Here is a 25,306-nt window from a genome sequence, read left to right as displayed (position 1 = left end):
ATCGTGCATCATTTCCAACAAAAAACGGTCGATAGTATCAGATGACATGAAATAAGTTTTCGTCATTCACAATCTGCTTGCCTGGCTGGACCACTTTGATGAGGTTATTAACGATATCTACCTGTCATCATCATCATCAAATTCATGTTCTCTGGTCATTAGACAACGATCCCTTACATTTCTTTATGCAACACACACACATGATCTGATTTAAATATGTTGTTCCCTTGATTGGGTGCAATACGAATTTTCAAAACACACCATGAGCGGTGTTTGTTTTTTCTACTTATAAGTGCTTGCTATTTATAAGTGTCAAACACTTATAAGTAGGTCCCAAAAATATTTTTTTTTTCTTGCTTATAAAGTCTTATAAGTGGTAGGGGTGTTTGTTTTTCAAACATAAATAAAATGACATTACAATTTTACCCATTTTTAATAACATATGTTTCTCTTGTTTAAGTTAATAATCATCATATAAGAAATCAATTTAATAAAAGTAGAAATAAATTATATATAGGACTACGATTAAACAATCCACAATAAACATAATTGTTTATTATGATAATCATGAAGTGTTATTGGAAAAAATTAACTTTTTTATTTCAGATCAACTCATTTGCTATTTGGTTAGTTATGTAATTTTATATGTATTCATGGGTAGTTATGTAATAATTTTATGTAGGATTTTAACTTACAATTTTCTATATTTTTAAAAGTTTTTTTTTTACCGTTGGCTACTTATAAGTGGAAAAAAACAAATGGATAAAAATAAGTGATCCACCACTTACAAATGTTTATAATTAGTCTAGTGTTTATAAGTAGGAAAAACAAACACTCCTTTAATGTATAAATGTATAATGCTCATCATATAAACCTTACTAATGCAATCATACACTTTCATGTAAATCTAACTTATACGAATTTATACGCATGCCATCTGGGTTCTCCACCAACAAAAGGTGAGAGTGTAATGCATGACAAACTAGCCCCGCGTACCGGTACAGCCAGTGCACGTTAGAAATGCTAGTAAAATAATATTGAGTATTTAAAATTTAGACAAATGGAGATTTTGAGTGTCCACATCATCAGAATTCAGTTGACCTAACATTGAAAAAAAAAAAAAGTTTTAGGAAATTGTAAAGGTGAAGCAGACAGATATATTCCTATTCCTTGCGTGAAAGGACAATTATGACTTTACACAAAAGGCATTTCTTGTATACACTCCGATGTTTATATTCTCTTCCAATACTCGTCATGAGTTATACATTCACACTCTTGCATGCTTGCCACGTATACCAGTTTGGATATAATAAAGCAGTGGTTAAGTACACTAGATCAGTAGGAGAATGTTTTTACACAACCAGTAAGAAAGAAGATGAAGAGGAAGATATATATATAATAATAACAAACTAGTCCCATGAGTCACTGACAATTATTTTAAGTGCTTTCCTCAAAGTTGGGTTCTTTGTCTTCTTTGGTGACTTCTGGATTCAAGGTCAGTTGTTGGTTGTGTGTCAAGAGCTGTTTCATTAATGTTTTACACATAAATTTATATATGATTGATATTGCAAAGTGTAATATATAGGCATGGTAATTTTGTTTAGGTGGTAAATGGTTTTGAAGAAGGTGGATGAGGTATCAAACATTAGCATTAAGATGGCTTTTGGACCCAATTGATTGAAACTAAATATGGAGGATAATGAGAGGTAGAATTACCTTCCACACCTTGTATTTGTGTTATTCATATGTAGGTTGTGATTTAAGTTCATTATCTCCTTTTTCAGGATTGGTGAAAAGGTATTTCCCAATGGGGACAGATATGCTGGTAGCTTCAAGGGATTGCTTCCACATGGGAAGGGGAAATATACATGGTCAGATGGAACAGTATATGATGGCGAATGGGATCGCGGGAAAATGACTGGAGTAGGAAACTTTTGTTGGACTTCAGGGGCAACATATGAAGGTGAAGTTTCTGGTGGTTACCTTCATGGCTGTGGTACCTTCAATGGAACTGATGGTTCTATTTACAGAGGGGCTTGGAGAATAAACATACAACATGGATTGGGAAGAAAACAGTATTGTAATTTGGACATTTATGAAGGTTCTTGGAAAGAGGGTGTAAAGGAAGGTAGTGGTAGGTATGACTGGAGTACTGAAGATACGTATATTGGGAACTGGAAAGCTGGGAATATGTGTGGTAGAGGGGTTATGAAATGGGCAAACAGTGATATGTATGATGGGTTTTGGTTGGATGGACTGAAACATGGTTCAGGGTTTTATAGGTTTTCTGATGGGGGTTATTACTTTGGAACATGGAGCAGAGGCCTAAAGGATGGACAGGGAACATTCTATCCTGCTGGGAGCAAACTTCCATCTCTACCAAACTGGTATAGCTCTGCTGGGTACTATGATGATAATTCAAATGCACTTTCCCATTCTTTATCGGTGAAATCAGATAAAAGTAAAGTTAGAAGAGCGAGTATAAAGGGCAGTCTTTCTGAGAAGTTATCGATTGGTCTTTTCAGAAGTTCTGGTCGAATATCAAATCGGTCTGGATCATTAGAGAAAGATTGGTCCTTTGATGATTCTGCAAAAGAAGTTCCTTCGAGAGAAAGCTCTCGTACGTTGTCATTTAACTCGGAAGAAGGTGGGAGTGAGGCACGGGATGGTAGTAATATAGTTTATGTGAGGGAATATATGCAAGGAGTCTTGATTAAGGAGAAGGATAGGAAAAATGCAGCAGGACTGTCAAACAAAAATAAATGGAAAAATAAATTTCCAGGAAAAGAAGAGAGGCCTAGCAAAAATATCTTTAAAGGTCGTGGGAGCTATTTTCTGATGCTCAATCTGCAACTTGGGATCAGGTACTCACAACATTCCTGTAACTGTGCCAGAGCTGATGTCTATCCTATTCCTAATAATTTATGTAACTTAGCTAATACTTGTTGCTACCGTTGCTAAGATCCCGAGTCCTGATAATGGTAGAAACCAAAGTCTTCTTATCGACACAATTTGCTCAATACCCTTCTTCAGTTCACTACCCAGCAGCAAGCTTAGTAGTTGGAAAGAGTTATGTTAGAAAGTGTCTTCTGTCGTGATGCTTAACCACTGAATTCAATATTAGGATAACTGACCTTGTATATACGGTAATATTTGCAGTGTATATGGTATATATATATAATGAAATAATGATTTATGAAGTACACTCCCCCTAGATACTTCAGTCAAATCTTTTTCTTTTCAAAGAAAAGTACTATCAAAATATTCAAGTTCAAATGACATGGATTCTGCGTATCATACCTCAACCTATTTTCTTTTTATTCATCTCTTTTAGTGACAAGAGGGCAACAAAAAAATTAAATTAAATTAAATTAAATCTGATTTCTAGTTATCTACGTCGAATAGTGTTGTTGGTGATTGCTGGTTTTATACAGTCCGAGCATACTTGTGCTTGTTTGTATCTCTTTGTGGTTCATCTAGACATATATGGTTAAATCATCCTAATGCTGCAGGTACACTGTTGGAAAGGTCACACCAGTGCCTATGCGTGAAGTACTTTCTTCTGACTTTGGACCTCGAGCTAGAATATGGGTGTACTTCCCAAAAGATGGTTCCCAATTTACACCGCCACACCGTTCTATTGGTTTCTACTGGAAGGATTATTGCCCAATGGTTTTTAGGTATATTAAACTCTTATGATGTAAATGCAGTACTTCTGACTATAACTCAATTATTCTACTATTTGTCACTAATTGAAAGTTTGGTCATAGCTAGGAGCAAAACCTGGGTGTTACAATAACTGCTTCCCCTTACTCCCTTTTCTTTACATTCTAGTTTTAAAAATAAAGTAGGTACTTTTACTTCTGGTCTCTTTTGCTGATGTTTACCTTTTAAGTTTTTACCTACCTGTGTGTTGTTGTTGGTATATAATCTATAGCTTAATCTTATGTAACATGAAGAATTACTTATTTTCTTTCTTCCTTCCAGGAACTTGAGGGAGATGTTCAAGATAGATGCTGCAGATTATATGATGTCTATTTGTGATGGTGATGGCCTAAGAGAGGTTTCGTCTGCTGGAAAAAGTGGAAGTTTATTCTATGTCTCACAAGATGAGAGATTTGTTATTAAAACCTTAAAGAAATCCGAGCAGAAGGTTTGGATACAAATAACTACCAACTTCAAATAAGTTTTGCCTAGTAGTTTGTGTATTTAAGATCTGTTTTAAGTTGGTTTGTTTATTAGAGTGGGATTGACAAATTTATAGGTTGATTTTCCTTTTCTTTGTGCAATTATGATTTTATGCACAATGGAACACATGCTCTCCAAGTATCCATGAGTTGAGGAACAGCTACAAAACGCTGGTTAGAATATAGATAAGGACACAATACATGTCGATGATGTGCTTAGGTCTCAACTTGCTATAAGTATCAGTTGGTCCTTAGAAGTTAAGTCTAAAACATATATTTAAAAGAGTCATGTCAAACTCTGTTATGAAACCTATAAGGAGCATGCTCTACACTGGCATAAGAAGAATCACTGCAACCCACCCACCACCAAGGACTGAAAAGGAAATGCATGAAGTATGTTGAGGCAATAGGAAAAACTTTGGCTTCCACTTTATAACAATAAAATATCCTTGTCAGGTCTAAGAAGATCCTACTGATGTTACTCATTATTACTTGGGCACCTTAGCTAGACCAGAAACTCTTGGAAATTAATGTTGAACCACATGGGACCATTATCTAGGCATTTCCAACTTAAAATCCAAGTAAATTGTAACAACTTCCAGATACTTCTATTTTATTTTCCTGTTTAGTAGCTGATCGGATACCTGAAATGGCAGCTTCCTTTGTTTCAAAACAAATGTAGCCTTAATTGTATGTTAATGAGCATGTCTTTCTATGTGAATCTCTCTTACTGTCAATTGCTATAGTAGTTCTATTTAAACTGGAAGTATTAGTGTACTTTCTTACAGTAGTGTCTTCCACAATCTTTCGAAGAACAAGCTGTCACATATGCTTTTGTTGCGTTGCGTGCGTATCTTGTGAGTACTGACCAGACTGACCTTATATTTAATTGTATTTCTTTGTTTTCTCTCAATTCTTGGCGTACTCAATTCTTCCTTTCCAAATGCCCTATTGACAATAAAAATTTCATTTTGTAGATTCTACTAAAGATGCTTCCTAACTATTACAAACACGTGTGTTCCCATGAAAATACCCTCATAACAAAGTTTTTTGGGCTCCATGAGATAACTCTTAAAGGTGGAAGAAAGGTACTTGGTATTAAGTTTTATTGTTGTACACGTTTCATACTATTTATATATCTTCGGCTTATCACTTTCTTTTGCAGGTACGGTTTGTGGTTATGGGAAATATGTTTTGTACAGAACTACGAATACATCGTCGTTATGATTTGAAAGGATCTTCTCAAGGAAGAATTACAAGCAAAGATGAAATCAATGAGAACACGACTTTAAAAGATCTTGACCTGTCATATGAGTTCCATATGGACAAATCATGGCGCGAGTCTCTTTTCAAGTAAGTTCCTTTTTTGGTACTATGGATGCCATCATATTAAATATCATTCCAGTGGATTGCTGATCAAAATGAAAGAGAATATTATGACATTGTAATGAGTTTTATAACATCGTTCCAAATGGTTATACTATCATTCCTGTTTTGCACCATTAACTCTTGTTATATTAAACACAGACACACGCACAAAGAAGAAAGATTTAAAATTCGTAACAAATTGCCCCTAATAAAGCTTCTAGCCAGCAACGTCTATCTACATCATATATGCAAGTAAAATAGAATGTGTCCTTGTTTATAAACTTTTCATGGGTAAAAAGGATCCTATGTAGGTAACCTTGTTGATATTTACCAAATATGTAGTTAAAAAAGAATGGCTGATCTTGTTTGTAAACATTTGTAAGGGTATAAAAGGTTTCTGTTGTGCTGAATATGCAAAAGCCAGGCATCTATGTGAGCGCTAGACATTGTAACTGGGTTGGTCCCTCTTAGTCTCACATGCATTGATGAGCTCCCTTAGCAAGGTGGTTTAGTAGGCAAACGAGGCAAGGGAAAGTTACATGACGGTAAATCCCACTCTGCAATGAAATGACAGTCGTGAAATCCCCAGGACAATAGTTCCTCCCTAGCATTAAGAAGGATGGCCATTTTGATACTTTATATTAGTTCTCCGTTTCACTCATCCATTCATGTATATTTCATCCTGTCAGGATTATTTCATTGCTAATATTTGAATTGTGTATCTTTTAATAGACATCTTTAGGATGTGGTTAGTCCTTTCAATAGCTTGTCCTTACTGAAAATCCTTTATTTGACTGTTTCCAGGCAGATATCTCTAGACTGCATGTTTCTAGAATCGCAATGCATAATTGATTATAGCCTCTTACTGGGAGTACATTTTAGAGCTCCTGAGCATTTAAGGGGACTATTAGGATCTCAAGATGCAGGGCATAGTCGTTCAAGCTCACTTGAAAATGATGGTAGGTCTATCTCTTCTCTGGATGTGTATCTTATGATAATTTTCTTCCTGTTCTTTGAAGTTTGTTTGAATTTCTTTCCATGCTGAATGATTAAAACAGCCGATATGTAGCCATTATATTTTATAATCAATGTCATAACTCATAACCAATTACCATGCTTGGTCATTGGTTATGTCCATGCCATCTGCAACTACTGTAAGACATTGCACTGACTGCAGAGAGTGCATATTTGTGAAGACCATTGTAATTGCTGTTCTGGATGTTGTTGGTGATTTTCTGTTCTTAAGTTCTCTTATAGGTTGCAGTACTTACTGGGACAACATTTGACTGAAATCTTTGACCTGCCCTAACTAAATTGCATTTCCACTCTCTACCAAAGCATTATTCACCTGAATATTCAGGAGAAAGGTTTGATGGAAACGGTGACTAAAATGATCAATAGACTGTCCCTCACTCACCCACACACACACCACCACCACCACCACCTCTATTGATCTGTTAGACACCATCCTGTCAATCTTTGAATGTTAGATAATCTGCTGCTCATTTTTGTATGATAATGCGACTATATGGATTGCTTTCTGAATACTTTCGGCACTCACTAGGTATTTCTTCACAAGTTGAACTCCTGATTCCTCCAAAAGGTCTGCTCTTGGTCACCCATGAACCAGGTTCTATTAACACTGTGCACATTCGAGGGAGCACGTTGAGAGCATCATCCATAAACAATGAGGAAGTCGATCTTCTATTGCCTGGCATTAGAAGGTAGGAGCTACTATTTTTTCGTGTTTCTTTCCTTCTAGTATAAGCCTTGGTTAATTTAGCCAAATTAATTAATGCACCTTGATAATGCATTTTGTTGGCTGATTTCGTCCGGATGCCCTAGTTTGATGATGTTAAGATATAGCTGTATTTTCCTTGTTCCTCCATTCTGTCCCATTGGTTTCTTCTCCCTGAGTTCTTCTAGTTGAAGTGAAGTATTAAACTGTCATGACCCCTGTTATTTTGGAAAACAATAATACTTCGAAGGGGTTTTTTGACTTAACCCGCCAAAAATATGTACCCATTTTGTGAAAACCCCACCCTCCTCCGTTTTTTTTCTGTTACCCAAACGTTGATATTTTACATATTGGCAATTTTACTCTTGTAATTGCATTTTTTTTGTTTTTGTTTTTGTTTTTTTTTCGTTTTTTCTGATAGTATTTAAGACCAAACTTAGACCGAACTCTTACTCTCCAAACTGTTGTCTTCTCCAACGCGATCCTTCTACTTTTATGTCTAATTTGTCTTCCTCCATAAGTAGATAAATTTGGTTAATGGTCAAAGACGTGTTAAAAAGGGGGTTTATTCAAATAATATGGTTAACTTTGTGGTGTTTTAATAGCTGCTTTAATTTTGCTATTATAAAGGTAAAATTGCCAATATGTAAAAAATCAACGTTTGGGTAACAGATAAAAAACGGAGTGGGGTGCAATCTGTAATGATTTTCAAAATAGGGTTTTCACAAAACAGGTGCATACTTTTGGGGGATTAAGTAAAAAAAGCCCTAATTCGAAACCTTCATATATCATATTTGAGAAGAGCTAATATGGACTGAACATGGGACCCTATATATGCTTAGAACATATCGTCAAATTCCTTTGTGTTTTCTAGAGCATCTCTAATTTTCCAGAATCCATTTTAGTAAGTATATAAAAGGTTACTTACTAGGTTATCTCTTTTAGTGATTAGTTGTGATTATTATCTTATATATATCTCCGGCTATATATTCTCTTTGTAGGTTAAGGGTCCAGCTTGGCGTAAACATGCCAGCTCAAGCTAATCGCAAACTTCCTCACAATGAGGCCGATTCCTTGGGAGTTGATCTCTTTGAGGTCTATGATGTTGTTCTCTATCTTGGCATTATAGATATACTACAGGAATACAATATGAAAAAGAAAATCGAACATGCATGTAAATCACTTCAATTTGACCCTATGTCGATCTCTGCTGTAGAACCAAAACTTTATTCAGATCGCTTCATCAAATTCCTGAACAAAGTTTTTCCAGATCAAATATGAAGTTATGCAGCCGCCGCTTCATATATTTGTTTTTGAGGCATCGCTGGATGACTTGGTATGACTGTGAATAACAGCAGTATGTTTGTATCATTTATAGTGTTATTTATTTTATTATATTTCATTTTTTATTTTAATTTTTTTGAGCCAGAAATCTTGTATAAATTGTAAAGAGATGTTCTTTGGGAAACTGTATATATATTTTCATACTCCAGGAATTGAAGTAGCTAATGCATTTATATTTCCATGATTCCGTCTTGGGTTTTGATGTCTGAGTTCTTTGGTTCCGAGTACCAGGTTACCAGCTGATGGTTTTTAAGATATCAAAATAACTAAACAAGTGTAAAGAAAGTATAATATATTCAAAACATTATTATGCCCGCTCAAATATCAGCTGAATGGTTTATCAGGAAGAGTAGCACGTTACCTAAAAAAAAAGGAAGAGTAGCAAAAATATATAAGTAATCGTATTAACATACAATAAATATTCCCAAATGCTGACATGGTTATGCTCTTAGTCTCTTGGCCAAAGTATGTATGAACCAGCAGATACATATTCTCAAACATATAAGTAATCGTATTAACATACAATAAATATTGCTGGGTGTCTGGGACCGCTGTAGTACCATACATACATGTGTAGAATTAAAAGCAGGAGAAGAGCAGAGTGGACCTAAAATAATAAGGTAATGATGAAGAATGGCAATAAAGTAGGGGAACAGCACATCCAATCTTGGCAAGATGATGCTGATGTTGCCATCTCTTAAATTTTCAGTTTTTTGTCTTTGTTGTCTGTTGCATTGGAAAGAGCCAAAGGGGGCTGGTGATATTATTGAATAGTGTGGGGATTCAAGTTCAACAGGTGCATGGTAGCAGGTTAAACAGGTCGGTATTTGACAAGCAGCTGCAGGTCTGACCTTGGAAATGAAAGTTAGAAAACACCAAAAAGCCATTCAGGTTAGGTTTCAAGGTGAGTATGTATGATGCATAGTTTTAGTTGGGCCGAATAGGGAACTCTAGTTAATTCATCCACAAACAAAGTGTATTAGTTGAACTTTGTCTCCACTAACTAAATCACAAGTCATAAACAAAACCCCCTCAACCATCTATAAATGCACTGGACGTCTGGACTACAAGGAGGAAATAGACATGGAGAGCGCGTAGCATGGCTGTGGTGGTGGTGTTGTGAGGTATGTTGGCTGGCTCGAAGCATTCAAACCTTATGTGTCGAATGCATCGGACCAGGCTTCATTCCTCTCAACCATACTACATTAACGTGCAGTCTTATATTTTGTTCATCGTCGTATGTGGTGTTCTGAATTTTACTTTTCCCCTCTGTTTCTTTTTAGGTAGGTATGTTTGTGTTGAGGGTTTTGTCCACCTCCTGTTTTCCTTCTTTTCATTGTTCGAGTCTAGAAGATATTAGATATCAGACCAGGATTCGTTCCCATTAACCATTATCATATATGTGACATCCTTTCTCAAGGTCACACATAGTGACATAACAATGCTCTCTCTCTCTCTTTCTTTGTATTATTTCGAACTTTCGACGTACTCTTCTTTTTTTTTTTGTTTTCTTATTCAACTGATTTATCTTACAACTTGCAAGTTATGGTCTTCCTCCATGGTTTTAGGCATCAGCATGAGATTATTTCCTAAGTAATTCTTGTGTCCGGCCAAATAAGCACTAGGCGTTGTATTGACCTTTTGTAGTTGTGCATCCATGAAAGTATACTGTGTTTTTTGTTTTTGTTATCACTTTCTATCTGGACCAAATGCCATACGTCTCAAGCCAGAACTTGGACAAAATTTCCATGTTGCATGTCTTGAAATCAGCTAGAGAACATTTATTAATGGATTAATCTTTTTATAACTACTATACACAAAAAATAACATAGTATTAATCTTCAACATAATTTTTTCTCATAACTAACTGGTAAACAAAAGCACTCCATAGTCCATAGTACAGAAAATTTTCAACATAATTTATCTCTAAGCTTCTCTAGTTTCCTCTGAAATTTGGCAGCTGTTCGATCAATGATTTTTTCCTAATTACAAGGAGACCTTCTTAATGAGTAATGACTCCTGTGGATGATGTGCAGACTACGTGCAGCAGATAGGATAAATCACCCCAGACAAGAAACACCAACATTCTAGTCTAGGTTTTCAAACAACAATCCACTTCTAGCCTAGTTGAGATCTCCGCTTTTCAAATTTACCAATCAGCTAAGCAGCCAAGTCACCAAGGTAATTAAACTAGTAAACACCCACGTTTCTTTCAGTTTTTCTGTCATTTCAACTCAGAAACTGGGAACACGTACTATACTAACTATGGTCTCTAGGTCAGAATGAAGCAAGCTTACACTGTTTTTAAGATTATGTAAACATGAAATGGGTAATAGGCTTTATTTTCTGATTTTGCATACCACTGTATTATTAGGTATATTAAGTTCAATCTTGCTGTTGGTTTTGTATTTTAAACTGGGTGGTCATTCCATTCTAGAAAGTTGGATTTCCTAGGAGCATGGAAACGTAACTGTTTGAATTTATGTTGTTTTGTTGTGTAATGTGGTTGCTTTTACAGTGACATACCAAAGTTAGTTGAACATGTTGATGAGTGAATGAAGGATTTGAACCGAAGGATGGTCTATAACGATAAAGAAGCGAGTTTCTTGGTTATCAGTACTAGTACGACTACACATCAGTATGGAAAAGTGGTAGGGTCAAGCCAACTCAACTTCCTTCAACCAAGAGATAGATAATGAGAGGAGACAGAGACTGCAGATGAAAAAAAAGGGTGCATGTTTAAGGCTTTTTTGGTGTAGAAGGCTTCAGTTTCCTTCCCTTGAAAAGCTCTCGTCAACATTTCATAGTTGTTGCATCAGAAAGAGCTGGGGTTGTAGACCTGTAGTAAATGGCATGGACCTGAAATTTCTTGGAAAATGCGACACAACATATAGACTCTGAATCTGTATCATCCATGGCAGATTCGTGTCTTGAAGTAGAAATGTTTATTAAATGTGCATGGCATACAGTATCTTAGTATCTATGAATATGATGTCACGTGTTATGTGGTACGGTAGAGTGCGTGCTCTTTGTACCTAACTGAAACTCTGAAAGATCATTCTGTGTTGATGCAATTTTGAGAACATTCATAATTCAATGTTTACATGTTCACACTTCACAATATAATTAGAGTTTGTGTTTATAACTTTACTCTTTAGCGGAAAAAAAACAAGAGACATTTTTACCTTTGAGCTTACCCTTTCGGAATTTGGAGTAAAAGAAGTCAGATTGTCCAAATGTTTAAAAAATCCTTATAAATCACCTTGATGGATTTGGTGAAGTACGACGAATTGTTAGTGATTATAAATGATCTGGCTCTACTCTAGTATCTACTCTACTCTTAGAGTTCCAAATAAGACATGCATTGTAGATTCTTTTTCATTCATAACTTCATAAGCAAAGGAAGCCAAATGCTTTGTTCGTTTTCTGGCGAGATCCCAAGGCAGTTGAAAGTTGAAACAAAGATGGAGGAGCAAATTGACCCTCTGTACTATCACTTGTACCTGCTGAGAGGTCTACTGCTGACAAAGCAGCAAATTTTGGAGTCGAATTAGGTACCAGTAACAGTTTCATATGTGATGGTAAACCACCAGGGTCTATAAATGGGAAGTACCTGACAAAATCTACTATAGATTTGCTTGAGTTTGCACTGGTGAAGTAGTCGGGCTACTCAATACTCATTACTTCTCAAGCCTCAACACAGTACGTTTCTTTTCTCCTTTTGACATTAACATACTCCATCCTACTCAGCAACAAATTTCATTCTTTAAACCACAACACAAAAATTTCTTAATGGCTGGTAGAAAATATAAAACAACCTGAATCAAGGGGAAAATGCCTAGAATTATGAATTATCATCTCAAAAGAAACGAGGAAAGAGTACAGAACTAAATATCTGTTTATAATCAAGTTATCAACAATGGAATCTACATTTGTACTTGCAGTACAAAAAATTACACAGTTGTAATCCTTGCCCATAGCAAATCCCTACCCATAAGCCCATAACCTGTTCCAACCTACGTATGCACTCGAACTTAACCATTCTCAAACCAACCTTCAGTTGTCTTGCCAGGTGCTCTGCTGACCTCAAGGCGTCAATCTTATTCATGGCCTACTATACACCTTTGATGACTTAATGACTAAAATCCTGATATCCACATCTTTTTATTGATAACTTGGAAGTACATGCTGAAATCCATGCAAGTGATCAGCATGCTAAAAACTCTATGTTAGGCACCCGGGCACTCCTACCCTATGCTCCAGCGTATGCTATACTTCTAACGAACAAAAACAAAATAATAAAAGGTATTCTAGATCAACAGCAACGATTCTTCTCCTTCAACGACCGGCAAACCTTCCATGTTAATGCCTATGCTAACACTATATCCCTTGAAGCTTTGGGAGATACCAAGCACATCCCTTGTAAGCTTTTGAAGGTACCAATCCTGAATGCCACTTTGTACTATTCTATCTTCACCTAATGATTTTTAGACCGGTCTGCAATTTGGCACCAAAGGGAAACACACCTCCATTTCCACTGCTTTCTACACGGGTAGTATCTAAACTTGACTGACTTCCAATGGTATCTTGCTAAAGCAGCTGTGCCGAGCCAGAAATGAGACATCTTCCTCGGACAACATAAGTGGGCCGGAACTCAAGTAGTGACGAGCAGCCCGCTTTCTCCTGCAAATACCACCTGGAAACTTCAGTACAACCATCTGATACATTCACATGCTGTTTTGGAAATGCAATGAAATGGAGGGGAAGTCAAAATAATAGTATTACCTGCATCGCAGCTTTGTTTTATTGATGTTCTCTGTCAGACGAGAGGCTTCTAACTTAGAAATTTGGCCAAGTGAAGAGATATACTCGTGAAACGCGACACCTTTTAGTGCCAAGTACACCTTTGAAGGGACTACGGTCTGAATCGTATTATAAAGACGTTCCTTTATTTCTCTACATTGCAGATAGAGCAAAACAGAGCATGAGAATAAAAATGCAAAATAAGATGCGAACAGTTAGAAATGACGAAGAGCATGAGTGGATGTAGAGAAATGCATATAACAAATAGATATTCCAACAAGAACACATGTTTGATACAAGACATACATAGACACTTACATACACCCACTCATGCAGTTTGAAAATAAAATACTAGATTAGCAATGTAATTAAATCACAAGAACAATATACCGTTGTAGCGATATGTCACATCCAGTGAGTCTAATCTCTGAACCCCTACTAGAAGATGAAGTATGATTCCTGCTCGAATTTTTTGTGAGCAGATTCCCAAGTACTGTTGGATTAGTTGTAGAGGCTATCATTTCTGATGCCAAATCTACTCTTGATCGGATGCCAGAATTTAATCTTTGTGCAGCTGTCTCTTTTGCAAAAAAGCAAAGTCCATGTTGTGCAATAGTGGATGTCATCTGAACTTGAACATCAAGCCAACAAAACATGTCCAGTTCTGCAGAAGGCACCATTGATGGTTCCAAGAAGTCCTGCAAATATTCTTATAAACATTTCGGATGCCTGAATCCTAACAGTAATATCTGATGATGCATATCTCATAAATGTATATACATGAACTTTCAGTCTATAGCTCAAATAATATAGAACTTACACTCATGAAAGGTTGGCACCGACCAGACATTAGATCAGACACAGAGATTAGATCAGTCAATCCACAAGCAAGTTTTACGATCTGAGAAGCGCTTCTCTGTTCTGAAGTTAGGAGTGATTTCAAATCTGCACGGCAGGAATGTAATCTTCTCCACATTTCCGGCACTGAACTAGCCTGCCCCATGCACCTAGAATTCTCCCACGAAGTAGAAGCCACATTGAAATCTGCACGACTACACTCATCCATCACTTGATATCCTCTACTAACAGACTCTGCATGTTCATGCTGAGAATCCCCTACTTCCTCATCTTTATGGACTAACACCGCACCCACGTCACAGGTGCTTCTCAAGATGTTTTCTGAATTATTTGATTCTCGTACAACCTTATGTAGACTGCTCGCAAGCATTAAAGATAGACTATCAAGTGACTTGGCAGTTTTTGTGGACACAGTTTCTAAGTCAACAGCACCATGGCCACAGGATACTGTATTTGAGAACTCTGCTCCCAAATTGATTTCTGTCTCAGGAACAAAAGATGATTCAGGTACACATGATATATCTGCACCATCGTTGATTTCTGTCTTATCAAAAAAACCTACCGATTTGTATGTTTCACATAAGTTTTGAGTAGTTTCTGTTGGGGAGGAATCAAATAGGTTTTGTATTGATAGATTCCTCTCAGAGTGAATTAGTTGACCAGTAGATGGATCTTCATAGTCTTGAATAGCAAGGGTATGAGCAGGGGACCTATGAGAGACACCTGGAAACCCGCCATTGCAAAGGTCTAGAGATAGAGCATTTATATCCTTTGGAATATTATCTGTGAAGATTTCATCTTCAGAATGGGAAGAGAATACTGTACATATTCCTCTTCTTGCAGTTCGCCGAATAAAAGCAACTGGAGAGCCTGATGAATTGGAGAAATCATTTAAACCATCACATTGAGCAGAAAATTCATCGCCATCTTGAATGGAAAAGTTCCTGTTTAACATGGCTTCTTTCTTAGCCTCCATGTTCATTCCCAGGGCCTCCTGCATATCCTGAGAGCTGAACTCTTCTTCCTCCACTATGTCCAGTAAAGAAGCATTTTCTTTCACCATTGGCAATGACTTGGTGATCTCCCTCTCCACTAGTTCTGCTAATTGACAAGGAAACTCCCAAGGAATTACCTTCGGTAGTATATGGTGCCCTGCGTCAACATCAAAGGGTGGTGGACCATATGTGGACTGGATCCTCCTGTCTGGATAGATGACACTAGTTAAAATATGTATATCTCAGAGAAATGATATGTTAATATAATGAAAACATTAACACAGTTAAAATGATGAGCTGTCTGCATTAATTTGTTGTTTGTGAGAATACCAAATAAGCATCTAGAGAAGATCACCAAACTGAACCCAAATATAAGTATATGTATAACCAATTGAATGTGGTGCAGTCTTATTATGTAACAATGGGACTTCACAATAAAAAAAAGGATAAAAGACAGTTGAAAGGAGCAGGGTAATGCATCATGTTCTGCGAAATATGTTTTAAGTGTGAAAGCTAATAGTAGACTTTATAAAATTAATCTGAATAGCACAACTATGGAAATAAGCAAGACACAATCAGAATGATATTGGCACTAAAAAGCGTGGCATATTAAGCGTTTTCAGTAAAAAGTAAATGTACTTTGTTCTAAAAATAAACAGTCCTCTTATAAGCAGGCCACTGACCTATTTTATTTGTTTTACCCTGGCACCAGAATTGGAGCAGCATAATGATTTTCCGGATGTCGCCTTGACAGCATCTAATAAACTGATCTAGTAGTTCAGGATTAATGTCGGCCTGTTCTGCTCCACAAACCTATGAGACCATTGACAAAATTCAAAATATTCAACCTTGCATAAGAGAATTTTCAAGAAGTATCCTCACATTCTATAAATGTGGGTAGGAGTAATATTCTCTAAACAAGAATAAAGTGCCACGAGTTCATTACCATATATACAAGAGAGGAAAGCTCCTCAGGCAATGGGACTGCAAACCGGACCTCCACCCTATCCAGTTGATCTGGCAGGAGAGGGTCCTTACCTATAATTCATCACAGTAAAAGTATTGGTCATAAAGATAATATGTCTAGAGGAAGTGTTAATGCTTGGGATAGTCTTTGATAAAAGCACTTACTACTGCTTGTGAGTATTATGGGACGCTTTGCTGTTTCAGCAATTTGCTGTATTGAAGCAATAAGCCCACGATCTTCATCAAAAACAGCATCCACATCCTCAAATAGAATCAAGGTTTTGTCTGCACCTCGATGACTGGCAGTTGAGTTATCTTTAACACCAACGTTACAAGGCTCTGACTTCAAACCGTCTGATTTGTCCTTGCATGTTTCTGGAAGCACTTCAATCACATCATCATCAGACTCTCGAATTGATGACTTACAGGGTTGGGTTGAGGGAAATTCTGGAATATGCTTCACATTTAAACCCAAGGGAACCTCCAATGACCTGGAAGAAATGACAACTACGATTTTTACTGAAAATAAAAGGAAAATATTCTGCATTGCTTATAATTCATCTTGCCAAATAAACAGTGGTGAAGATTGCTTTTCCTTTTTAAAACAAAAAACTTAATATAAGAAAACGATCAATTTCCAACAGAACACCAGAAGCCACTCCTCAAATTTAAAAAGAATATGTGAACAAAGCAATTATTTTTACTGGTAATAGGTTGAAAAACAATTGTTTGACACTAATTTTATACAATTATTTACTCAATTTCACAATCAAAAGAACAAGGGAAAGTCCTTTTTATTGATAAAGATAAGAATGGATATAATCGGAAGATCAATTACATTAAATTCAATGCAAGTAGCAAGAGACTACTCACCCTGAATACCCACCCAGACCCACTTGGAGGAAAACCAAACTCTAAGAGGGAAAGGAGAAAATAACCAAAAGAAACAAACAGCAAAAGCAGAAGAAACCTTTCAAGAAAAAACACTACGACTAAAACCCCACCCCCCCCCCTCCAAAAGAAAGGGAGAAAAAAAGACTCCAAAAATTAAGAGAAAGGGCAAGTGTAAAAGCTCATATAGAGTACAATAGTTTTCAGGGCCATTCAGAATAAAGTTTAACAAACCATTTGTTTAACCCGAGTGACTCCATTGCTGCTCCAAACTTTAGCTTCATTTGAGCACCATTTCTCCAATCAGATGCACTAACCTAGCAACGCAATAATTTAACTAGTAAATGTAAGATCCAAGTCAAGGCAGCAGCATAATGATTCCCCACTTGACAAGGAAAACAGAAGAAATAAAATTGTTTAGTCCACCGAACTACTTTTCTTCTTTTCACAGTAAGATGGTTTTGATCACCTCAGTTTCAAGTCATAGGTAAAACGTAACATGCATGCATAGATAAGAGATGATATACAAGTAAACGGCTCTACGTTATACTTCCTTTTTTCAAAATTCTAAAATGATACAACTTCCCTTCTACAAATCAGTTCTTTTGGAACATTAAGATAAGCCGACAAGTTTTTCAAAGGAGATAAATGATCAATACCAAATTCCAAAAATTTATGTGTTCAAAATATTGCACTAAGACGCACCATGCATATTACAAGAATTCATTCCTTATACTTTCTAGCATAATATAAACAATTGAGATTAGTATGTTGTTTTTTAACTAATATGAATAAAAATTGAAAATTACTTTTCCACTTGAGCAAACTTTAAACTTGTTGCATTCTTACAATCCAAAGGCAATCTGTATAATAAGGAAGGATGTTGTCAGGCCCACAAGTTTGTGATGCTTTTGCAGGGCAAATTTTGACAAGCAAGCTGTAGGCAATTATATTTTCCTTTGAGCCATTGAGCCTTAGTACAAAAGCTGCTGATGCCTTAAAAGGCAAGCTACCATGGACTGAGCCATTGAGCCTTAGTAAGAAAGTTGCTGATGCCTTATAACTTTATAAGGCAAGCTACCGTGGACTGGGCCAGAGGCCCAGGGTACCCACTAGGCCACTAGTATAATACAATCATGTTATTGTGACTAACTTGTTATGAATAGTATCATTTTATAAATATATATATGATGGAGTTTTCTGTCTGTTATCTCTTTAAACAATAAACAACATTTCATTCTTTTAACTTAAGGAAAAAAACGAGAATTTTAAGTTGTAAGTTAAAACATCTGCTGAGATTCAAAAGATATAAAGAAATTTATATACTGATAGAGTCAGAATATTACGGACAAGTTAGACAAAGTTTACTCAGAGGTTGAGAAATCTTTAATACGTCTCAAATATGTGGAGGAAAAGTTCATGTATTTGCAAATAAAGAAGTTGAAGATAAAACGGAATAACATCTAAAGAACAATTTATAGAGTCAAGTGCCAATAGTACCTCAATTACTTCAAACCCTTGCTCTCTTGCACAAGCATAGATAGCAGCAGATTTTCCACTCTGCACCAAAGTAGCGGATACTGGTAAACCATCTATTATAATCCAGAAATACAGAGTGAAAGCAAACTGTTGTTGTAGCCAAAATAGTTAAACTTACCCCTACTGGTCCACTGACCAAAAGAACATTCTTGAGGTCAGCTCTTTCTCCCATGCTTTCTGCATCGGAATCACTTTCTGAGCTATAATGACTGTCTTCAGTGACAAATGTATTTTCTCTTGACAACATTTTAGGGTTTCTAGAATATCTTTCACGCCAAGAACCCAGCCACTCATTAACACGCCTCACAGATTCATAATTACCACAAACCTGTCATTCACGTGATTTGGAAAGTTGTTATGCACAGTGATAAACAGTATCTCAAAGTTTCTGCTCTATGCAACAGAATGATATTTCGATATGAAGAAAGTATAGGAGAGTTTGTGGTACAAGACCTCAGAGGCTTTAGTTGGCTGGTATTTGCTTGTCCATAAGCTGTTTTCATGACCATGTTCAGAGGCCTTAGTTGGCAGATGATGTGACATTATTCCATCAACAAAAGCGAATGTTGGTGACTTTGAGTACATCCCACTGGAACAATGTTTCAGAAAGGTCTCATTTTGAGGAAAAGAGGCTCCAACAGTGGTTTGATTGGTACGAAAGTCATCAAATTTTAAGGGATTAACAGAGCCATTGAAAGATGATGAGCAATAATTCTCCAAATTACAACTGGAATCAAATGAGCTTTGTTCAGAAAATTTCCAATTGCTCCAATCTAGTGGCACAGGATCATCCTGCATCAAAGATAGTGTAACATTCAATCCTCACCAAATATGAATTATCTGCTCTTGCCTATATATATATATATATATATATATAATCAAAAATATTTTTATTGATATGAAAAATATATTTATTGGTATGATTTTTTTATTTTTTTTTTCTGGATAAGTCAACTCTTATTTTCATTTTCATGGAACCAATAATTGCCAAGAAAACAATCGATATACACAACTAATCGAAAAACTTCTCAACCTGAGGCATCTCAAATACATGAACAGTATGGTAACTAACGCTTTGACCATCACGCAATATGGAACATTGCTTGCTCTCCAGTTCAGTTGCCTCTGAAGTCCCTAGAGTTTTTTTACCCACTTTCCAAGAGGAAAAAAACGGATGTGTCTGCCTTCCTGCAAACAAGCGTGCATTTTCCTGATAAGAACCAACGAGACAAATCAGAAATGGATGTGTTACAAATTACAATTTTAAAACGAAATCATTGTTGTGAGGAACTGAAAAGTGACAAATGTCGTTCCCAAAGCATCGTTACAGAACATTACTAATGGATTACAATGTTCTAAGATAGTGACATAGCATGGCTCAAAGACAATTGAAAATAAAACCTTGCTTTTATTACTTTACTTGCAGTGAGAAATTAATTTGCGTATTTCTTAAAATAGGTGCTGTTTGAAGTTTTTATCTTTGAGCACTAAACAATTTGCTTATTTATACTTGACATTGTCCATTGTTGGCTTTATGAGCACATTCAGTACAAATATATGAGAAATGTTCCCTAGAGTCCTAAATCAAAAAAACTTTCACTATCAGCATCCAAATCTTTCATTGTGTTCTCCCAAAGGCCTGTGGAAACATCCACAGCCTTCTGACTCCACGCTAATTGACCAATATAACACAAAAAATAACGAAGTAAACTAACTACGAAACATCATATACATATAGTGAAACAAATGAACTATAAGTAGATAAGACAGTATTTTATTAAAAGATTATGACATATATGTTATCCAAGACAGACTACATGATAATGTACTGGAAGCTACTAACCTCAGCTGCAATTTTCTCTTCTAAACGAAGATCAATCATTTGTTCAGTAGCATGCTCACTTTGTATATCCACATCTTTTGTATTAAAATCAGTCATTATCCGCCTACAATGTGGCCCTTTCAGTTTGCTAGGTGTTGGCACTTTACGAGGTGAAGGTGTTGACACTTTACGAGGTGAAGCATCCCTTTGCCCCTTCTTCCGATAGGTTCTTTTACCTTCCATAATAGTAGCAAAATTATTTTAGTGGTCTTTCATAGGAATAAAAGGAAGAGCAACTATATGAATCACCAGCTAACGTTCAAAATAAGTTAAAGATGAAAACCCCACTACCGCTGATGATGCCCTGTTGGAATGATATCTAAACCCTGTTACGGTAGCAAATAAACTGAAAGAAACGCCAATACAATGGTTATGTCATCACGCTAAAGTGACAATATATGTGGATCATGAGGGGTTTGGTAAGCTTAATATACCATTACAAAGTAAATTTTTAGGTTGAAAGTGGGATCCGAGTTTTACTAATCCAAAGAAGAGGAGAAATACCATTGAACCATTCGTAGTTGACATTTTTCAGTTCACCTTCCAGTCAACAAAGTAGTTCATGATTGTCTCCCCCAAAAATATATTATATTCCTCAATCGTAAGTATATGCAAATTTTAGGACAACAAGATAAGATGCAATCTACTCACAATGCCCAGATTCCAACTCTATACAGGTTTTTTCATTTCCATTGGGTGAATCTGCTCCTTCTTGGTCCTTTTGTTCATTATGTTGAAGTCTATTCTCTGAGACATTAAAAAAGAAAAAACCACAAGAAGTAAACATGACATTAAAAAATAAGTTGATCTTAAAAGGACAGTAACCAAATGCAATATTTCAAATGCGTTTTAGGTCATTCTGACCAAAAAGCAGAGGAAAAGAAAGTGGAAAAAAGAAAGCAAATAAAATGTGGGAACTATAGTACAAAATGCTGCACAATATCTAACTGTTCAAGGGTATTGAAGCTCCAATATAATCCAAAGTATATCGGTGTTTAGGACCTCTATATGACTTTTTTTCAAAGTATTGTTTTCATGATACCAATATTTTGGCCAAAAATGGTATTTTTGTCTACTGTAGAAACATATGAAATTTATACCTATCATCTACCAAATTTTGTGATTGAATGTTGCACAAGGAAGACTAAATGCAGTAACCCATATTTGTTTCTATCCTTTTTATACAAAGGTCCTTGAAACCATATTATCATAATTGCGTACCGTTAGTTATAGTTTGTGTACTCCCATTTAAAGCCACTTGGCCGTTGATTGAATCCTGTGAAGCAAGTTTAGAAAAGTCAGTGCATTAGTTTTTGTAAAAATCTAAACAACAAAAACAACATGAAAAATAATTAAAATCAAAGAATACACAGCACACACATGCTCACACTTCATCTGTATTTCAAAATAACTAAGTAACTAACCCTAAAATCAATTTAAGCATAATTTCAAACAATAACATACCTTAGAAGGAGGAGTGTGTTTTGTTTTCCCCTTTCCTTTCCTCTTCCTCTTGCCCCCACTATGGCTTCCACAGTATTCCTCATCTTCTTCTTTGATATTGTATTTCACTTCACCTTTTTCCTGAGATCCATGTGGATAAAGTGTCGACTGATCAAACCTTCGTCGAGGAGTTTGTTTTTCTGAATCAGCCAAATTGCCATTCTTTGCCTCCATAATTCCAGTTTTCTCTGCCTCAGTCAATTCCTCCATGACATTAATCTGCAAACCTAGAAGCAAATAGAGATAAATGTTTAATTTGGGGAGGTTCAGGGGAGTATTTAAAAATTTCTCAGAATTCCACATGAAGAGCTCTAAGAGAGAGAGAGAGAGAGAGTCAATGGTGAGCCTAGGACGACTAACATGGCTCATGAGTGTCTATACAAAGACCTTCTCTTCTTCACTCAAAGAGGCAATGCACCCTTAGAAAGAGACGTACCACGCAGAATATAAATGAAGCCCCTCTCTCTCTCTCTCTCTCACACACACACACTTATCCATTTATCAACTCTCAATACACAAAACACGCATGCACAATTGTACTCTGATACAAATGAACAATCAAACGACTTCCATACATCTTGCATTATTTCTTCTTTACTTTTCTTTTTCTTTTTTCTGTTAATTGCAAAGGCTCATATCCAAATTTAAAATAAAAAAATAAAAACACAATGTACAATGTACTTCCTTAACTAACAAAATATATATAAAGATGCAATCTACTCACAAGGCTCAGCTCCTTCGACGTTCTGTTGTTTCTGTTGAAGTTTCTTCTCGGAAACTTTAAGAAAGAAATCAGACCCTATAAGAATAAAACAACAAACATTAAATACACCAAAACACATGTATCAGTCTTAAAAAGGCCCTTGTGTCCAAATTATTATATTGGCTCAAGATGTTTACTTTCTTTCCTCCCAGCCTCTTGTCCATTAATAGGATGAGCCTGTAACATGAAAAAACGATATTAGAAATAAGACTTCATCTATTATTGCGTCAAAAATAATGTACCTTTATAGTAGGAGGAGTGGTGCGTTTGGGCCTCCCCCTCTTTCTCTTGCCACTTTCTTCTTCTTCTTTATCCACATCATCACAATTGTTATTTTCTTGGGATTTGTGTGGAAACAGGGTAGATTGGACTAATTTCCGGCGACGGCACGGGGTTTTGTGATCTGAATCAGGTGAGTTATGATTGTTGTTGATGAATACGGGTTCAGCAGATCCCTCCATTAGATTTGGGCGAGAGGGAAAGGAGGGGTTTTGATTCGGTGGATTTTTTAAGGAGATTTATGGAAATTCATTAAATAAAAAAGAAAAAAAGAAACGTGACTTAGATGAAATAAGGGAGGGAAAAAACGGCAATTCTTTTTTCCCGCTCGTTGAAGATGCTCGGTGATAAGCAGATCCAATGGGGAGCAGGTATAATGGGCTGGTTAAAGGTGTCACATAAGCCTTTATCAGCAGCCCAGCCAAATTTGGCAGCCCAAATTCGAAAACCAAGTTTAATAGGGACTTTTAATAGTTGTTAAGTTTGGGATACGGATTCTGATGTATGTCCGTTAAATTGCAAAACTCTGCCATATGTTTAATACAAACATCCAAACGGCTAGTTTTTCTAAAATTGCAAATTTATAGCAACTATTTCACACAACTTTTCACCATTTGCTTTAATTCTCATACAATTTCAATCTATTCCAACTACAACAATCACTACTCCAAATACAACAATGGATCCAAATAAACATACAACCACATAAAAAAAAATAAAAAATCTACAAAATCCCCAAACTTTTCAATTCAAAAAGACTAAAGTTCTTTGCAAAACATGGATATATGTTAATAAATATCAAATTGTTGGTACGGGCAACGAGTCACACACTATTGGGAGATAAAATTAGATAAATTTCAAGATAGTTGGTGAAAACAACAAAATAAACAAGAATTTGGTATCCACTTGATTTGAACACATCCAACAAACTTACAACCGGTGGGTGAGAATTATCTCATCTTCGGAGAGGACCGCAAGAAGTGGCATAACGATCTAAGATCGGTTGGCCGAGACAAAAATAGCGTATATGTTGGCTCATAATACATACTTTCAATTTGAGCATTGTTGGATCCTCTTCAAGGATAACCCAAAATATAATGAAAAATTAGAGAATCGGTCCACAACTACATTGAGTAGACGAACCAACATCATTCTCGATGTAGATAACGAAATCATGCCTTCAACACCCACAACGCCGTCAGTAACTTTTGGTGGCATTCCAATTGATTCATTTTCTACACAAGTTTGGGATGGAAGTGGAGATGGAGGTGAAAGTGAAATTGGAACTAAGAAAAAACAACCACCGGGAACAAGGGGTGATAAATAAATGATGGAGAAAGGAGGAGAGAATTACGAGATGATGGAGAAGTATTTGGCATAAATGACGAGTGTCACCGCCGATAGGGTGAAGATGATGGAGCTCAAGAAATGGAAATAAAACAATAAAATATTAGCACAATATACTTCTACTCTTAAGTCGAAAGTTGTTGAATACTTCAAGACGATAAAAATGGAGATAAGAGTGGAACATGTGGAACTCCAAGTGGTGCTTCTAGTGGTGGTGGTGTTTCTAGTGGGGGTGGTGCTTCTACTACTTAGATTAATTTCAAAGTTATTTTAGTTATTTCATTTCCATTGTTGTTGTTAGTTAATTTCCAATATTGTAATTTCAATTTTAATTTGAATTGTTTTGAAACAACATAAAGTCAAAAATAGATAATACTTAAACTATAGAACAAACATAGATAATATTCAAACTACAAACTTATAAATACTCATACTACATTCCTTGATCCGCATGAAATTGTCAAAGGTGATTAATGAGGTCAACTCTTAGTTGAACATTAGTTTATCTGCTCTAAACGTGATGAAGTGTGTTGATTATTCTTGCAATTTATTCATTTTGATTCTCAACAACATACAATGCGACTGGTGGCTCCCTACTCCACATTCGCGTTGACCTCTTGATTATCCCCCATCTAGTTTGTAAGACACCAAATGTACGCTCCACATCTTTGTGCACGCTTTTTGTATCTTAGCAAATGATCCCTCTATTTGAGTTGTTGGGTAAGAGATTGTTTGTACAAGTGTAGCTTATTTAGGATAAATCTCATCGGCTAGATAGTAACATATTTTGTATTTGTGACTATTCACGGTGTAATTGCAATGAGGAGCATCACTATGCATAAG

General features: G+C 36.1%; 2 protein-coding genes and 1 long non-coding RNA gene across 4 annotated transcripts; 2 read left to right on the top strand and 1 right to left on the bottom strand.

Moving 5' to 3' along the window:
- The first annotated feature begins 1,247 nt into the window (after positions 1 to 1,247).
- Positions 1,248 to 8,824, top strand: LOC147501027 (phosphatidylinositol 4-phosphate 5-kinase 1-like). The gene is made up of 10 exons (XM_086606063.1): positions 1,248 to 1,495; positions 1,605 to 1,706; positions 1,785 to 2,864; positions 3,513 to 3,680; positions 3,988 to 4,153; positions 5,165 to 5,275; positions 5,353 to 5,540; positions 6,360 to 6,514; positions 7,120 to 7,279; positions 8,295 to 8,824. The coding sequence occupies exons 2-10, from the start codon at positions 1,690 to 1,692 to the stop codon at positions 8,572 to 8,574; spliced, it is 2,325 nt and encodes a 774-aa protein (XP_086462189.1). The 5' UTR covers positions 1,248 to 1,495; positions 1,605 to 1,689; the 3' UTR covers positions 8,575 to 8,824.
- A 924-nt stretch (positions 8,825 to 9,748) lies between these two features.
- Positions 9,749 to 11,779, top strand: LOC147501026 (uncharacterized). Its single transcript, XR_015219760.1, has 2 exons — positions 9,749 to 10,818; positions 11,156 to 11,779. It is a non-coding gene; the product is annotated as an uncharacterized LOC147501026 (long non-coding RNA).
- Positions 11,780 to 12,460: 681 nt separating this feature from the next.
- LOC147501025 (P-loop containing nucleoside triphosphate hydrolases superfamily protein) lies at positions 12,461 to 23,485 on the bottom strand. 2 transcript variants are annotated; one of them, XR_015221210.1, is made up of 20 exons: positions 23,080 to 23,485; positions 22,975 to 23,014; positions 22,799 to 22,873; positions 22,036 to 22,301; positions 21,793 to 21,847; positions 21,223 to 21,318; positions 20,533 to 20,747; positions 19,723 to 19,899; positions 19,143 to 19,481; positions 18,808 to 19,017; positions 18,651 to 18,710; positions 17,385 to 17,467; positions 16,425 to 16,750; positions 16,240 to 16,331; positions 15,977 to 16,106; positions 14,861 to 15,501; positions 14,261 to 14,778; positions 13,831 to 14,138; positions 13,423 to 13,593; positions 12,461 to 13,320 (listed from the first exon to the last, which is right to left on the bottom strand). XR_015221210.1 is itself a non-coding variant. In XM_086606062.1 (19 exons), the coding sequence occupies exons 1-19, from the start codon at positions 23,296 to 23,298 to the stop codon at positions 13,197 to 13,199; spliced, it is 4,227 nt and encodes a 1,408-aa protein (XP_086462188.1). In that variant the 5' UTR covers positions 23,299 to 23,485; the 3' UTR covers positions 12,461 to 13,196. The 2 variants fall into 2 exon arrangements, 1 of the variants encoding a protein (XP_086462188.1); XM_086606062.1 differs by having other exon boundaries at positions 14,261 to 15,501.
- Between the last annotated feature and the right edge of the window lie 1,821 nt (positions 23,486 to 25,306).

The sequence above is a fragment of the Coptis chinensis genome, chromosome 4 (genome assembly GCF_015680905.1).
Source record: "Coptis chinensis isolate HL-2020 chromosome 4, ASM1568090v1, whole genome shotgun sequence".
Classification (NCBI taxonomy): Eukaryota; Viridiplantae; Streptophyta; class Magnoliopsida; order Ranunculales; family Ranunculaceae; genus Coptis; species Coptis chinensis.
Note: the sequence above shows the minus strand (reverse complement) of the source record. Positions and strands in the feature narration are given on the sequence as shown.

What these genes read in the sequence shown, in the direction of transcription:
- LOC147501027 (XM_086606063.1), top strand. An exon ending in CTCTTAAAGGTGGAAGAAAG is followed by an intron (nt 5,276 to 5,352) that starts GTACTTGGTATT and finishes TTTCTTTTGCAG; the next exon opens with GTACGGTTTGTGGTTATGGG. An exon ending in CTATTGCCTGGCATTAGAAG is followed by an intron (nt 7,280 to 8,294) that starts GTAGGAGCTACT and finishes TTCTCTTTGTAG; the next exon opens with GTTAAGGGTCCAGCTTGGCG.
- LOC147501025 (XM_086606062.1), bottom strand. Translation starts at nt 23,298, where the DNA reads ATGGAGGGATCTGCTGAACCCGTATTCATCAACAACAATCATAACTCA. An exon ending in CCACTCCTCCTACTATAAAG is followed by an intron (nt 23,015 to 23,079) that starts GTACATTATTTT and finishes TTCATGTTACAG; the next exon opens with GCTCATCCTATTAATGGACA. An exon ending in GGGTAAAACAAATAAAATAG is followed by an intron (nt 15,502 to 15,976) that starts GTCAGTGGCCTG and finishes TCATCTATCCAG; the next exon opens with ACAGGAGGATCCAGTCCACA.